General features: G+C 41.8%; 1 protein-coding gene across 3 annotated transcripts in view; it reads left to right on the forward strand.

Moving 5' to 3' along the window:
* sash1a (SAM and SH3 domain containing 1a) overlaps positions 1-14,720 on the forward strand; it is a 64,208-nt gene extending 49,488 nt beyond the window's left edge. For all 3 annotated transcript variants that reach the window (XM_030046894.1, XM_030046895.1, XM_030046896.1), the window contains 5 exons: positions 2,730-2,880; positions 3,923-4,051; positions 7,319-8,361; positions 10,567-10,698; positions 11,450-14,720. In XM_030046894.1, the coding sequence (XP_029902754.1) occupies positions 2,730-2,880; positions 3,923-4,051; positions 7,319-8,361; positions 10,567-10,698; positions 11,450-11,710 (1,716 nt within the window). In that variant the 3' untranslated portion in view covers positions 11,711-14,720. The remainder of the gene's footprint in view (positions 1-2,729; positions 2,881-3,922; positions 4,052-7,318; positions 8,362-10,566; positions 10,699-11,449) is intronic.

Below are 14,720 nucleotides of genomic sequence, written 5' to 3' on the forward strand. Positions count from 1 at the left end.
TTGGCATTGACATTGTCCAGCGAGGAGAATTCCACCTTTCTGGGATCTGATCAGTGTAAAATAAACAAGGAAAACAAACACAAATACAAGCACAAGAAGATACTATGACATACAGGCATAGTAAATATTGTGTTTAGGCTCTCATAGGCTGTACAGTATAGGGTATTTGATGTTGCTTTGGTACATGAATGCTTACTCCCACATTCACACACCCCAACAAATAAATGCATCTTTCAATTAAACCTGTGCCAAGCTTTGCTCTTGATAACATTTCCTCCCACCCGTTTCCCCACACAGAGAAAGAGATTCATGGGTTGGCTCTTTTATCTCTGCCCAGCCTAATGGGCTAGTCACAGATTAAAGATCCAGAGTTAGGTATTAATGCTACAGCGGTGACTTCCTCGAGACTTTATTAGAAGCTGTGAGGCTGGGTGTTACATGTGCATCAAAGCACTCATGTCACCTCACTCACCAGCAGAGCACAGGAGTGGGAGAGCTAGACTAAACACATGTAAGAACAGAGTTACCAGTTTTCAGCTTAACTCGATACAATGTGCAGTGTGTCAGCTCACAGCATTTTTATTTTCTTGCGCTGTGATTCGTTTCATTTCAAATTTACAAGCATTATGCTATGTTACCACTAATGTTTAATTAACTATTATTTAAAAAAAAAAAAAAAATCCTACCTCTCCTGCACATTGCACATCTTTATTAATACTTGTTTTATTTTTTCTATTTTATCTTTCACATGTGCAAATACTTTTAAAAACAAACAAAAACAAAATGAAAAATGAGAATATGTACAACAAAAAGTTTAAATGTGACCTTGTAAAAGGAGTATAAAGTATCAAATAGTTTGAAAAAGAGAGAGAGAGAGGAACATGAGCAAAAGGGAGAGGGGAGCTTCAAGCATTGAGGTAAAGTGAGATAATGTGAGGGATGCAATAACCGTATCAGCAGTATACTAGAACCGTAAAATGACAGAACACTAAACAAAATAACTCAGATAGTGCGGTGCAGAAGAAATGACATATGCAGCACATTGTATATAAGGTGATGGAAAAAATACTCAAGGAATCCAAACCTCATCAGTTAAGTTTTATCAGAACCACTCAAAGTGTGTACACTTCAGTTCAGTGTAAAAGTTGAGACACAACATTTATGACTCAGGAGAACAGCCCACTTATTTTTACTGGTGTACCTCCGGTGATCCCTTCTTATCTGCATGATATCAGAGACTGCTCTCAGGTTTCTAGCTTTGAAAATGCACATGTTCACATTATTGTCCGAGTCGTTATTAAACCACATGCAGCACCTTTAATTAAGTGGTATTCACCTTTAGTCTTAGTCATGTGCTTGTGTAAACTCCCGGCAACAGCTGATTAAACTCGCAGTTGCGCAGCGAACTAAGTAAGAATAACCAGCCCATATTTGTGACCACACAGTGTGTGTGTCTGTCTCGGTGAATCTTTACAACCTTGTAACCTTTCGCCATTGTATTTTCCGCGTAAGTAATATTTGGAATTGTTACATGTTTGGATGTTGGACCGCCCTGAGGACATAAAATGCTGTGTGTGTGTATGTGTGTGTGAGAAGATCCGGCTGCCTGTGTTTTTGTTACTTGGTGGTCCTTTTGTTCAGTCCGTCATTATCCGGCAGAAATAGAGCAGAGACACACAGTCCTGCTCCACAGTGGACTCCGCCATTGTAATTGATGGTCTCACTGGTGACACGCAGTCTATGTATTCCTCCTCCAAAATGCGTGGGTGACACACACATTGAGCCCAGCGCCTACTTTGTAACATGAAAACCAGTTGTGATAGTTTTGAATGATAGTGTCAGCAGATTGTGACTAACATTCATCAAGGGCACAGGCAGATATTTTGAGAATATTTTTTTCTCTTCTGTTTGTACCCGCCTAGATAGCAGAGTGGTTGGAGTGACCAGCCCTTTGTGTGTGTGTGTGTGTGTGTGTGTGTGTGTGTGTGTGTGTGTGTGTGTGTGTAAAATCTTGTCTTCTGTGGTTGAAGGGTGGCTTTGATGGAATTGTCCCCACCTTAGCTTTTCTTTTTCCCACCATTTCTGTTGCCATGCTTCCCCTTCAAGTTCTATTTGCCATTTTGGTCACAGCTAGAATAGCTTTGGGTTGCGGCTGCACACCCTATCCTGGTACTTGTTGGGCAGAGCTAACTCACTAGTGTTGCCACCACTGACTTTTATATGCCAGTTAACCATACAAAGTTCTTGCCATTTTAAACTCTGTTGACAGTTGAGGGAGTCACAATGTTGAATTCACCATAACTAACATGATTACATGCCATCTAAAATACAAAATAGCTGTTTGGACTTGTTTACCGATGATTTAAAAACACATGGTTTGGATGGGAAAATGAGACCAGATGACAAGTGTGTATCTGTGGTGTGTTTTCCCCACCTCACACCACTTCTCTATGTTTATCTGCTGAGGAACTCATGTTTCTGTTCCAGATATGTGCTGTTGGTCTGATGACTTTGATCCACACACAGTTTCTTTTTTTGAAGTCCTGTAATCACGGCATTATTTGGAGGAATTTTAGGGGAGTGAGGCTGCTTTTGTCAGTGCGAATTACAGCAATTTGAGAGAAGACAAAGCATTCCCTCCATACCATCCTGTGTGCCAAACAAATTTGAAAGATCCACAAAAAGAAACCTGTAACCCAAGCCTGTCCTGCTCTCCCTCTGTCCTGCAGGAGCACATGCCCACTTTCCTGTTCAACGGCTATGAGGACTTGGACACGTTCAAGCTGCTGGAGGAGGAAGACCTGGATGAGCTGAACATCAGAGACCCGCAGCACAGAGCCGTACTGCTCACTGCTGTAGAGCTGCTGCAGGAGTACGACAGTAAGTGGATACCTCGACATAAAAACACACTAGATTGTTACGTGCGGTTTGCTGTGAACACTGAGATCGCCTGTGCAGTTCTGTTCAGTGATGCTATTGCCCCAGTATGTTATGCATGACATACGCTCAAAAATGAATATCTAAATTGATCAATCACACAGACACTTGATCACCCAGACAACCCAACTCTGACATTGACTTGACTCTGGCCCAACTGAACCAAATTACCTGACTAAATAATAGTTAATAGGGCTGAGTACTGAAGGTTGGTACTTTGTTGGTGCCAACCGAGTGAGGTCAGCACTGCTGAGTACCAGAATAATGTTGAGGTAAACAGTGCCAACCTTTGGCATACTGAACAAACACTGCACTGAAATGATTTTGAGCTCGTTAATGTCACTGTTTTTAACAGTATGTTGTAACTTGTAGTTACTGTAGTAACACTAACTAAAACAGAGTGTGTACTAATTAACAGTCAGCTCATTTTTCTGGTTTCATTGTGGGGCTGGGCTTTACAGGCCCACAGCTTTCAACAAACAAAACTGAGCAAGACCCCCTGACTTGAATCCTCACAGCAAGCAAGAAAACGTGCAATAGGCGCCAACCAAGTGGGCAAATTATCAAATTAAATTAGCCAGTTACACCAGATCAGAGCAAGAATTGATATACACAAAATATACAGTGTAAATTCCATGAAGACAACACACCAACTAGTTAAGTCCATTTCACGACAAAAATGATGGCTTGCCAGGATGGTGTGTGTGTGTGGGTCTTGTCTCTCTCCATGCAGTATATTCATGACGATGCAAATGTATATTATGGAAAAAACACAATTTTCTGCATGTCCTTGTAAGCTAAGTTCTTACCCCAGTGTAATCATCTGCACACGTGGAAACTGAACTGAAAAAGTTATTGAAATTGGCACCAGCATCGAAATCAAGGTACCAAGAATTTTCAAATGGTGTCCAGCTCTACAAGTTAGAGTATGAGATATGTACGACTGCTCATTATATCATCTCATGTGATGTGTGTGTGTGTCCAGGCAGCAGCGACCCGGAGCGCAGTGGCCTGTCAGGCTCCCAGGAGAAGTTGCTGTCCGAGGGTCGCAGCCTGGTGGGAGACTCCCCGCGGGACTCTGGCTGCTACGAGAGCAGTGAGAACCTGGAGAATGGTAATGAGAGTTTAGCCTAGTCTAGGCTGCCTCTTAGCCAGACCCCACAGGGATTTCCCTGGAATTGGCGTAGCCTGGGTCTAGCCTAGTCCTAGTGCCACCGTGACTGTGATTCCTCCACCTCCACCTCTTCCTCTCCGGGCTTCCACCTCTGCTTCACCTCTTGCCATGCTTCAGCATTCTAACACTCCGCCCATCTCACTCCTCCGGACCAGCGCCTGCCAACCAAACTGCTCTACTCTTTGCCATGTTAGCATAGCTCCACCACCTCACCATCAGCCACCTTTTCCTGTCAGTATTAGGTACTCTAAAGAAAGTCCCTTCTTTTACCACAGGCACTCTTAACTTTTTCTATCCTTTCATCCCACTCTTTCCACCACTCTTTTCATCTTATAGGCATTCTGTGTCATCAGTGCCAAAATCCAATCGTAACTGAGAGAGACCGCGGCCCCAGACCGCTAGGCCTAGTCCATCCCACAAAGCTGGGGCCCTTTGCACAGAGGGAGAGACCCTCCCCAATGTGCCGAACTGTTCTGATGAGAACAAGCTCACTGCCCAGTTATGGACTTCAAATCCCAGCTCCTCCACCTGTGGATGCAGGGCTGCTAGAGCGATGCCAGGACCATTATACAATTAGAGAGTATTTCTGTTAACAGTTGTTTTCAGCATGAAAAGAGCTTGTAGAGTAGCAATGAATGCCTAGTTTTTGCTGTGGTGGTATACTGTAGGCTCATAAGGTTTTTAAGCAATGCCCAAGTCGTGCCGATGGAATTTGTTTGTGTTCATACCATTTCAAGATGTCACTTTGCTTGTGTTTACCTCTACAGTGACAATGTTGCACAGATATTCATATGTGCCTAAAAAGATCTTGGATGAAAATATTTTTAAAATAATAGTGCATAGATTGTAAGAGAGCGAATGCTATCTTTTTCTGATAATAGAAATCTATTGAGATCTTATTTGTGAGATTTTCTTTTGTTTGTTTTTGAGACTGCTCAAACTCCCTGCTGAAGACTGTGTGCTTTCTTTCTCTCACACATAACTCTCTTTTAATAGTTTCCATACCTCATAAATCATTGCTTATCTTCCTTCTCTCTCTGTTGGGTTCCAGTGTTACTACTGGTTTCCCCTTTATGTGTGTATGTCATACAGTTCAAACAGTGCAACGTGCAATCTGCCACAGTAGAGATTTGAGTTGTGGAATAAAAGCCACTTCTATAACAGAAGGACTCGGGTCCTGCTTGCTTGATTTTATGTCTCTCCTATCTCTCTCTGTGTGTGTCTGTTTTTTTTCCCCTCCATGCCACTAAACACTGTTCACAAGTGAGCTGCATAACATTCAGTATACATTCTGCATTCCTTCTGCAATTTCAGGGTTATACAGTGCTACTACAAAATCACATTTTTCATTTGATACAATAATTGTAATTAACAATGTAAATCATTTCCAAAGAAAAATGAATATTTTCTGCCTCGAAATTTTGAAAAAGGATAACATGCAATTTAAATAAAGAAATTGGAATATTAAATCTTAAGTCACTACATGTTCTCCAAAGAGAAAATTATCATTGTAGAGCCCTGAATATACACTGTTTTAACTAATAGACTTTCTTCCACGATGTCAAGCAGTTTTCTTTTCAATAGTTACTCTGTCTCACAACATCAATAGTCCTTTCTTTTATCTGTCAACTACCATTCATCATTTTCATAATCTATACATTAAATAATTCTAATTTGTTTTGGAGCCCTCTAATTAGGAAGAGGGGGCTAAACAATGAACCTCTGTCAGCGATCATCTTAAGGCAAACAATCATGAGTATTGACAATGAAGACAGTGTTTTATTTTCTTGGGAAGACAATTTTCACCTTAGTTCAGTCTGATGATATGTACGGCATAATAGTTTACATACTTTAAATACTGTATAATCGTTTATATAGTCCGTTTATTACAAAGGTCTAAAAGGTAGGTAAAGTGGATTTAGGTGCATCACCAGGTAGTTCTAACTGGAACACCCTACCTGTATACTGCATTTAGATATAGAAACACATGGTGCTTATTATGTTTAACAAATTACACAAATTACAAACAAATTACCATACTGATTAGGTCACAACACAGTTTGGCCGATACTGCATCTACCACACAAAAAATGCCTTCTTTGTCTTTGGTGAAACACCACTGAGAGAGCAGGTAAGTTTGCTCTGCAGAGTGCCTTTACACACAGTATATCAGTAACATTACAAATGAGCATTTGCAAAGTAGATACTCTATTGATGTATCCCTCCTTTTTTGATGAATATGTATGCAAACCTCAGCCAGCACTGCATTTTAAAATGTATGAGCATGAAGAGAGCACTAATCTATTATTTTCAGAGATGCTTTACATAATAGTTACTGGACCTCATTCCCCTTAGTTTTTTTTCCGTAAAAATAAACATTGTTATCAAAATGAAACTGTATTTCTTTGAATTGTAAAGTAATTGAAATATGTTGTAATCCCTTGTAGAGAAAGGTCTGTGCCAAACAGATCAGTACACTCAACTTTTTTTTACATTTCAGCAAACAATTCAAGGCAGTTCATGACATATCTACTTTTTGTCACCACATTATTTAAAATCTTTGGCATGCCAAATTATATGGCATCCCATCCATTTCATCCATCCATTTCGCTCTGTAAGCCTGGAGATAGATGGTAAGTTCAGTTCTGCCCTTCGTTGCGGTGTTATGAATCATCCTACTCGGAAGTCAAAGAGCTAGCTCACCCAAATAGTACTTCACTTTTCTCTCCCAGCATTCTTTTACTATCAGCTGTGCTCCATAGACAGTCTTTGAACAAAATTAGTTTAGTGCTTATGTTAGTTTCAGTTTCCAAATGACTTGCTCTGGCAGACCGGAAAAAAAAAAAAAAAAAATAGTTTCAGTGAATTTATTGTAAAACTGACATTGCACAACACTATCATAGATATTTGCTAACGTTCACAGCAGTTTCCCCTACTAATGTTGAAATCTGCAGCTGATATTACTGGAATAGAAAGCAGGATAAGCAAAAGCAACGTGATCTCAGTGGAAAAATAAAGTCAATGCAAAAAAAGTGCGTCTTAAATCATCAGTACATGATGATCATTATGTCATTTGAAGTTTTACAACGATGGAGCAATCCTCCATATTTCACACGAGAGGGAAATCTTGACGAATGTTTAAACAATGCATTTTGACTTGTGCCTCTACATAGATTCTAAATGTAGTTAAATATTTTCATGTTGCAGGTAAAAGCAGAAAGGCTTCCCGTTCCAGTCGTTCCTCGGCAGGCCTCCAATCCCCAGACTACCCCACCCTGCCCATGACCCTTTCTACAGAGGCGCTGCAACAGGGCACCAAGAACCCACGCACAAAGTTCCCTAAGAACTTCTTCCTCAAGCCATCCCTGAAGGGCTTTAGCCTGCTGGGGCTGCGCAAAGCCCAGCGGCAGTCCCCCATCCCAGCCAGCCGAAGCTGTGAGGACCTGGATGGACCCCCGCAGCCCACTGGTCCGTGGAAACGCTCACACTCTTTGGGAGACCTCCACTGGGAGCAGGCCTTTGATCAGAAGAAGGATGCCTGCCTGGAGCTCAAACCCACCAAGGAAGGGCCAAAGTCAAGCAGCAGCAGCCCCATCAAGGCATATGGAGATGCAGTTTCCCCGGTGCAGAATGGAAGTCCAGCGGTAAGCCCAAAAGGAAGGGTCGAACGTCCACCCGTGCCCTCTCAGCTGCCTCTCCGACCACCCTGTCCCACCAACCCAGCCCCCAACCCTCCAGAGCACCTCTCCAGTCCCACTCCAAGTCCCCCTGAGTCTAACAACAGTGGGGAAAGGATCATCCGGACTCACCCTAAAAAACCTCCAGTCCCTCCCCCCGTTCCTGCCAAGAAGTCCAAGGAAAGACTGGCCAATGGGCTACGTCACCCCCCTCTCTCCCTGCCCTCCACACCTTCTCCTACACCCTCCCCTACCCACTCCCTCACCCGCTCTCACCCCACTAGCCCAGTGATACGCAGCAGCAGCAGCAGCAGCCCCAGTGCCCCAGTTCTACCAGCCAAGACCCCAAGCACCCCTACCAGCCCTTGCGCCACCTCATCAGCCTCATCCATGGGTGATGAACCAGGCACCCCTCCAGCTGTGCCGCCCCCTTGGCTGTCAGACCTGGGGGGCAAGGTGGCTGTAGCAAGGAAGGTTTCGCATGCCAAGATGAGTCCTGACCTGTTCACCCTTCTGGAGCAGCGGCTAGAGGCTGAAGGCATCGATCTCACAGAGGAGCCCTACTCTGACAAGGTCAGTATTAGTGTCTGAACATTAGACAGCCTCACCAAGCAAGTTAGATTTTAAGTTACATTCAGTTACATTTGTGGTGGTCACATGCACGGTTTAAAGCTGCACTAGGCAAAATTGCTGAATGTCAGTTGACGTGAGGACTGTAATGACTGAAATGAGAAAAACTAGGGGGAAAAAAATGACATTTTTGATTACTGAGTCTACATGGGTCTCATCTTTGTCCAGACTTTATGGTGAACTATATGCTCATTCTACATTTTTTGTCAGTTAAATCAAAATGGTCCTCATTTAATTCTCAGTTTTGCAAAGTGCACAAATTTGTGACATTGCTCCAAAAAAAGCAATGTGATTTCACTATAATAATATAACTATATAGACTATGAATGCACTAATGTGTTCTAATAACGGAAATACCTGTTTTGCTGAAGCACAACCTTACACCGCATTCTTATAGTACATCATTAGGTTAATGGGACCTGTAGTCACTTGTATTAAGCGATCCCATATTTAACATGAATCCATAATATAAATCCATGTGCACATACACACACTTTAAGGTATGCAGATGAGCTGAGAAGTAATTACTGACAGCCACATCTTAGCAAGCACATAACAAAACCCGGGCATTTAGTCATATTTCCATGGTAAATCTCTTAACTGGTGCTCTCAGACACCCCAAGGTTATATTTTGTCTGGCTTCAAACTCTTTTGGTCTTGCATCGTAACATGCCTGACTTGACTCAGTCATAATTTGACTCTAGTTTGGATCCAAATTGCTCTGTGTTAAGGCCAACAACATCAGCGGCTTGTTTTGGAAGCCATTTGGCTTAAAAATAGAGACTAATAGAGTGAAAGTGTGTATGTGTGTGTGTGTGTGTCTGTGTGCATACGTTTGTGTGTGCATGCACATGCCTGTTTGTTTGTATGCAAGCACATTTTCATTCGTGTGTGCGCAATAATAAGGCTGCTGCCTATGAGTGGGAAAGACTGCGGGCTCAATATTACTATGATGCGGTTGAGACTGTTAAGTTTATGGGCTGAATCTCACTGAAGGCAGACGGAGTTATAAAATACTTGCCAGACCCCAGGCTGGGCCCCTTTAACATGGTGGAGCCCCTAACGCTGCCAGAATAACCACACACACACACACACACAGAGGCAGGGATGAGGTGAGAAATAGTGTTCAAGACCACAGCACAGCTCTGTTGGATTCCTCTTAAGGCCATTCCATAATCCCATGCAGATACTGTAGGTGTGCACACATATGCATATACTTGCATCTCCTCCTCCTGGGCTATTTTGCATTAAAATGAGCAATATAAACAGAGCCTAATAGGAGAAAGAAAAATCATATTATAAAGTGCAGTAATCCAACCTATGTGGGTATTTACTGTGCAGACGCCTCTGAGGATCCTTGTTATCCTGGCAGTGTGCACAGAAGTTCAGACAGGAGACTGGGCTACAGGGCCAACTCAGTATTTCTTCCTCCTTTCCTCCATCCGCTCACCCCTTCATCCCCTCCAGACCTGTGGTTCAGTTTGGCTGACCCAACCAGGCCTTGCTGGAGACTTGCCATAGTTCCAGGTGTCTAGAGAGCAAGTAGAAGAACAAGGAAGGGAGGGGAAAGGAAGAAAACAAACAAGAAAGAAAGAGTTCATCACCACAGCTTTCTACTCAGCTTTTTCCTTCTCAGTCATAGTTTGACATCATGTTGCATGTATTTTCTTTCTCTCTCTCTACCCTGTTTTCAAACCAGACAGTTTTATGACAGTTTCTTTGTCTCCATATCTCCTTGGCTCCCTTTGAAATTATGATTATTACCAGCCAGCAGCTCCTCTGCACGTTAGCCTGTAATGTGACATTATTAGTCTGCTTTATTCACCCATAAACAACCAGATCTGAGCTTCATGGTTCTCATAATGTCCACAATGAGCATATAAAGTCAAAAAGCTACGTCAGCCTACTTCACGTTGTCGGCAATGTTCTAAAACATGCGGTTCTCATTCAAACTACAGTTGACAAACTCTGGGACCATATTAAATGGGGGATAAGGTTTTGAATCTATTTTGTCTAATCGGTCTGTGATGTAATTGTCTAGAACTGATAAGAGTCATGAACCGAAGGCATGTTTTATGAAAGTGTACTTCTGTTTCCATTTAATCATGTCTAGGGTTGCTCTTTTTGTCCATTTCTCTCATTCTCTAGCATGGTCGGTGTGGCATCCCCCAGCCCCTGATGCAGCGATACTCTGAGGACCTGGAGCAGCCTGTCAAGGATGTGGCCTCCACCATGGACCAGCTCCGAGTCAAAGAGCTTCGCAAACAACACCGCATGGCTGTAAGTCCATAGTGTTATCTCCACATCATTGTTGGTACCACTCAGTAATTTCTTGTTAATTCTATAACAGCCAGGTTATAAGAAGACATACATGAAAAGGTAGTTTTCATGTTGGTGAAGGTCATTCCATTAATAATATAAGCAAAAATGAATAGTCTATAGTAAAGGGGGAAGATTTGTTGGCAAAGTTAAGCTGTCCTGTGACACATGAAGCAGTCTTGTCTTATGTCCAAACTCATTTTGGCTTTTTCTATACTGAAAACAGCTGCATGTTCCCTTCATCCTTTGTTCCCCTAACAAAACAAGAAGAGTAAACTCTATGCCTTGGGTGTATTAATAAAATGCATAACCTGATGCTGATTAAATAATGTGTTTTTGGACAAGCTGCTTCCAACGATCCTCATTAGAACACACTTCAATCAATAGATCCAACTTAACATATCATTTACAGAACACATGGTATTTTTGTTAATGTACCAGAACTATGGGCATTCTTCTTCTTTTTATGAGGGAACACAGGATTGAGGGCCCACGGATCTGTTTTCAGTTAAAAAAATGTTGTTGTTTTTTTTTTTAAATTACATGGAGGGAATTTTGGGTCTGGGAACACAGGAAAGACCCTATTTCTTGTGCACAACACTGTTAGCTGTTCACATTATTGAGTTTGAGGACGTCCAGTATAGAAATTATGTCACCTGAAAGTGCTCTATACATCCCCAGCCTAAATATTGTCTTCCCTACTCATCCCCAGATCCCCTCTGGAGGTTTGACGGAGATGTGCCGGAAGCCTCTGTCCTCGGGTAACATCAGCACAGTGTCCGATTGGCTCATCTCCATCGGCCTGCCCATGTACGCCACGTCCCTGGCAGCGGCTGGAGTCGACACACTGAGCCGTGTAGCCTTGTTGACAGAGAGCAGCATATGGGAGGCAGGTGTTCGGGATGAGAGGCACGCACGCCGACTGATCAGCGAGGCACGACTGGTCACTGCACACAGAGAGGTGCAGTCGTAATCATGTCGGTGGGCTCCGATTGGAGAACGGATGTAGGTTTCAGCTCATTGGTCAGTACTGTCTCATTTAAACATGGTTGACGACAAACCGGCCGCAGGACTGGATGACCATGCACGTGGCCACAGCACTACTTCCTGTCTTGCACCTGTCAAGACTTGGACCAAGACAACAGACAAACTGACATCACTTGAGACTTAAAATGAGCTGCCCTGCTCTCTCTCTCTCTCTCTCTCTGTCTCAGTCTTTCCTCTCTCATTTTCTCAAATGTTTACGGCATTGGGGAGTTTGCTCCTAAAAGCCAAGACCAGATATCAGATGCCTTTTTGAACCAGACTCTAGACTCACTCGGTGGGATGGTTTCCGTTCTGAAAATATCCCCAAGGTCTTAAAACACAAGACTTGGATCTGCCTTTAAGGAAGATAGCACACTCTTTTATAGGACTGGATTTTTTTTTTTTTTAATATAAGGAAAGACTGTTTATCAGTTGTTTCCTGCGTGTTTCATAAGTGCTTCATGTCATCTCTTGTGTGAGACAAAATTACTCGAGGGTCTTTTAAGGATGTAGCTTGGCCAAAGTGATTTCTTTATCATCCGCAGGTTTCATCACCACTAATTGATTCACAATTGTCGCAGTGACAGAATTCAGTCAATATCTGGACTTTTATTCATGTACACACATAAAGCAAACAATGAATAACTGGTTGTTTTCAGATTTGAAATGGCTTATTTTGTATTATGTTTCTGTATTATACTGTACCACATATCCTAATTTCAAAATGATTTTATATGTTAAAATATGTACTGTATGTGTGTTGCCTTTTGAATGTCACAGCCTTATTTTGAGGCCACTTGTCAGTCATTTCTAAATAGAAAGAGCTGTCAACGCAGTTTTTATATTTCAGATTTTATGTCCAATTTCACAGCAAATCTTGGATGCATGCCCTTCACCAATGTAGAGTCTTACAAAAAAAAAAAAGCTCTATGTTGCACTAATAATCACAATGGGAAATCAGCTTTTGAAAGAAGGCAATAACTTCCTATGTATCCAAGCACATTTTATTTGCCTTACCATTATATATGAATAGCTACATCAAACGTATAGTATCCATGTTGTCAGAATTTACCGCAGACCACCACGACTGAGGCTTGACCGTGCTAAAGCCTGCATGTTCCGAATGTGTCCAAGTCTGACAGATGGTTGAGGTGACGAGTTTATGAGTAACACAAACTGATAAACGCTCACGCACACGCTCAGCATGTGGATGTGCAGACTCGCATAGCTCGCATCTCCGAATGGATTGTGGTTTCTGTAATATACTTGTGAAGCCCAGACGGGAAACCGCAGGCACGACACAGCCACCGTCCCATTTTTGAACATCCGAAGCCCTGCTCAACACACACAGACATATACACACACAAACACACACACGCAGTACATGATCCATGCAGTGTTGGTGGCCGATGGAGGGAGGGGAGGGGTAGAGGGAGGGGGAGGGGGGGGACATTTGCGCTCCAAAGACACTGCTGACATCTGGGTTATCCGGAATTTATTGAACCGTACTTTGGTTCCAGTTTTGACAAATTAGATTTGTAGATGGGAAATAACCTCCTATAAATGTCCTTAACCAATCGTAACTCAAAATTCAAATCCACTTTCCTTCAGTAATTGCAAAAAAATTACAAGCGTAAGCAAACGTTTTAGACCTTAAACATAAACTCTGCAAAATGCTTTCACATGATGTCACTCATTGTTGCAAAAGTGCAGACGGCGAAAAAGTCTCTCCAAGCTGATGAATTACAATAGAAAGAAAGCTAATGGTGGATGACAGTGTTGCCAAGCTGACTTTTTTTTGTTTTGGTTTGTTTTTTTTCTTGACAAGGAAAAGGACAAGGATCTTTCAGACAGTAATGATAGCTGGTGAAAGGAGAATGTTGCATCAGATGTGAGGCCGACTCCCCAGGTCAGCACACTGGGACGACAAATTGTTTTGTTAAATCAGGGAATAGTGAGTCGTGGGTTATTCCAGTCAGCCTGCTACGAACCTTTTGGGCCAAATACTGTAGCTGATGAACTGAACAAAACCTGAATCTCATTACTCTTTCTGTCGCACATTTTAATGACATCAACCTTCCAGTGTTCATTGCTGGTGTGGAGTTTCTTTTAATTGCAAAAGGTCTATCCTTGATAGCCTGAATTTGAAGTCTTATTCCCTGGATTTTCCTAGTTTGACTGAGTGCTAAAGCTAAATTTTGAGGATGCTTTTGCAGTGGGCACTTGATAGGTGTTTGATGCCTTTTTTCCTCTTCAATCAAAGTGGTGCTCTGGGCTAGCTAGAATGGGGGTCGATATTTAGAAAAAGAAAAGAGAAAAAAAAAAGACCCAACTTTGAAGATGTATTTTGTAAAGAATGAAAATACTGACACTGTAAATGCACTTTAGAAGGTAAATCTAGCTGTTTTATAGGGTGAAATTGGCTACATTTTGTTCAGAGGTCCATAATCGGACACTTGTTGTCAGGTATTGTAAAGGGTTTCAGTGGGTTATGCTGGTATTTTACTTTAGTATTGAGTTCCCAATGCCAAGTCAATGTACAAATGTTAATAATCATTCACAAATTAACCTGTTCCGGTTACTCACCTCCAATTTGTTTTTGCAGTCTTACAAAAAATAAATTCTTAATTACATATATGAAATGCTGAGCAGAGGTTGCACATTCTGTATATGTAATTGATATTTAAATAACTTATTTTTCTTTTTTTTCTTTCATATCAATTGTAATTAGCTGTACTATAAGAATAGCAATACCTTCCTGCATAATGCATATTGCTTTAGCTGGTGAGAAGCTACAGTATGTATTGTAAAATATAAGTGTACAAATTATTTTATTTGGTTTCATCTAGCTAATGATTGTCCATACAGATTTGCTTGTGTATTGAAACAAAAAAGTAATGTCCATAACTATTTGTCATTCTGAAATATAATAATAAAAAAAAGTCTTTCTTGCCATA

This window comes from Myripristis murdjan, chromosome 24 (genome assembly GCF_902150065.1).
Source record: "Myripristis murdjan chromosome 24, fMyrMur1.1, whole genome shotgun sequence".
Taxonomy (NCBI): Eukaryota; Metazoa; Chordata; class Actinopteri; order Holocentriformes; family Holocentridae; genus Myripristis; species Myripristis murdjan.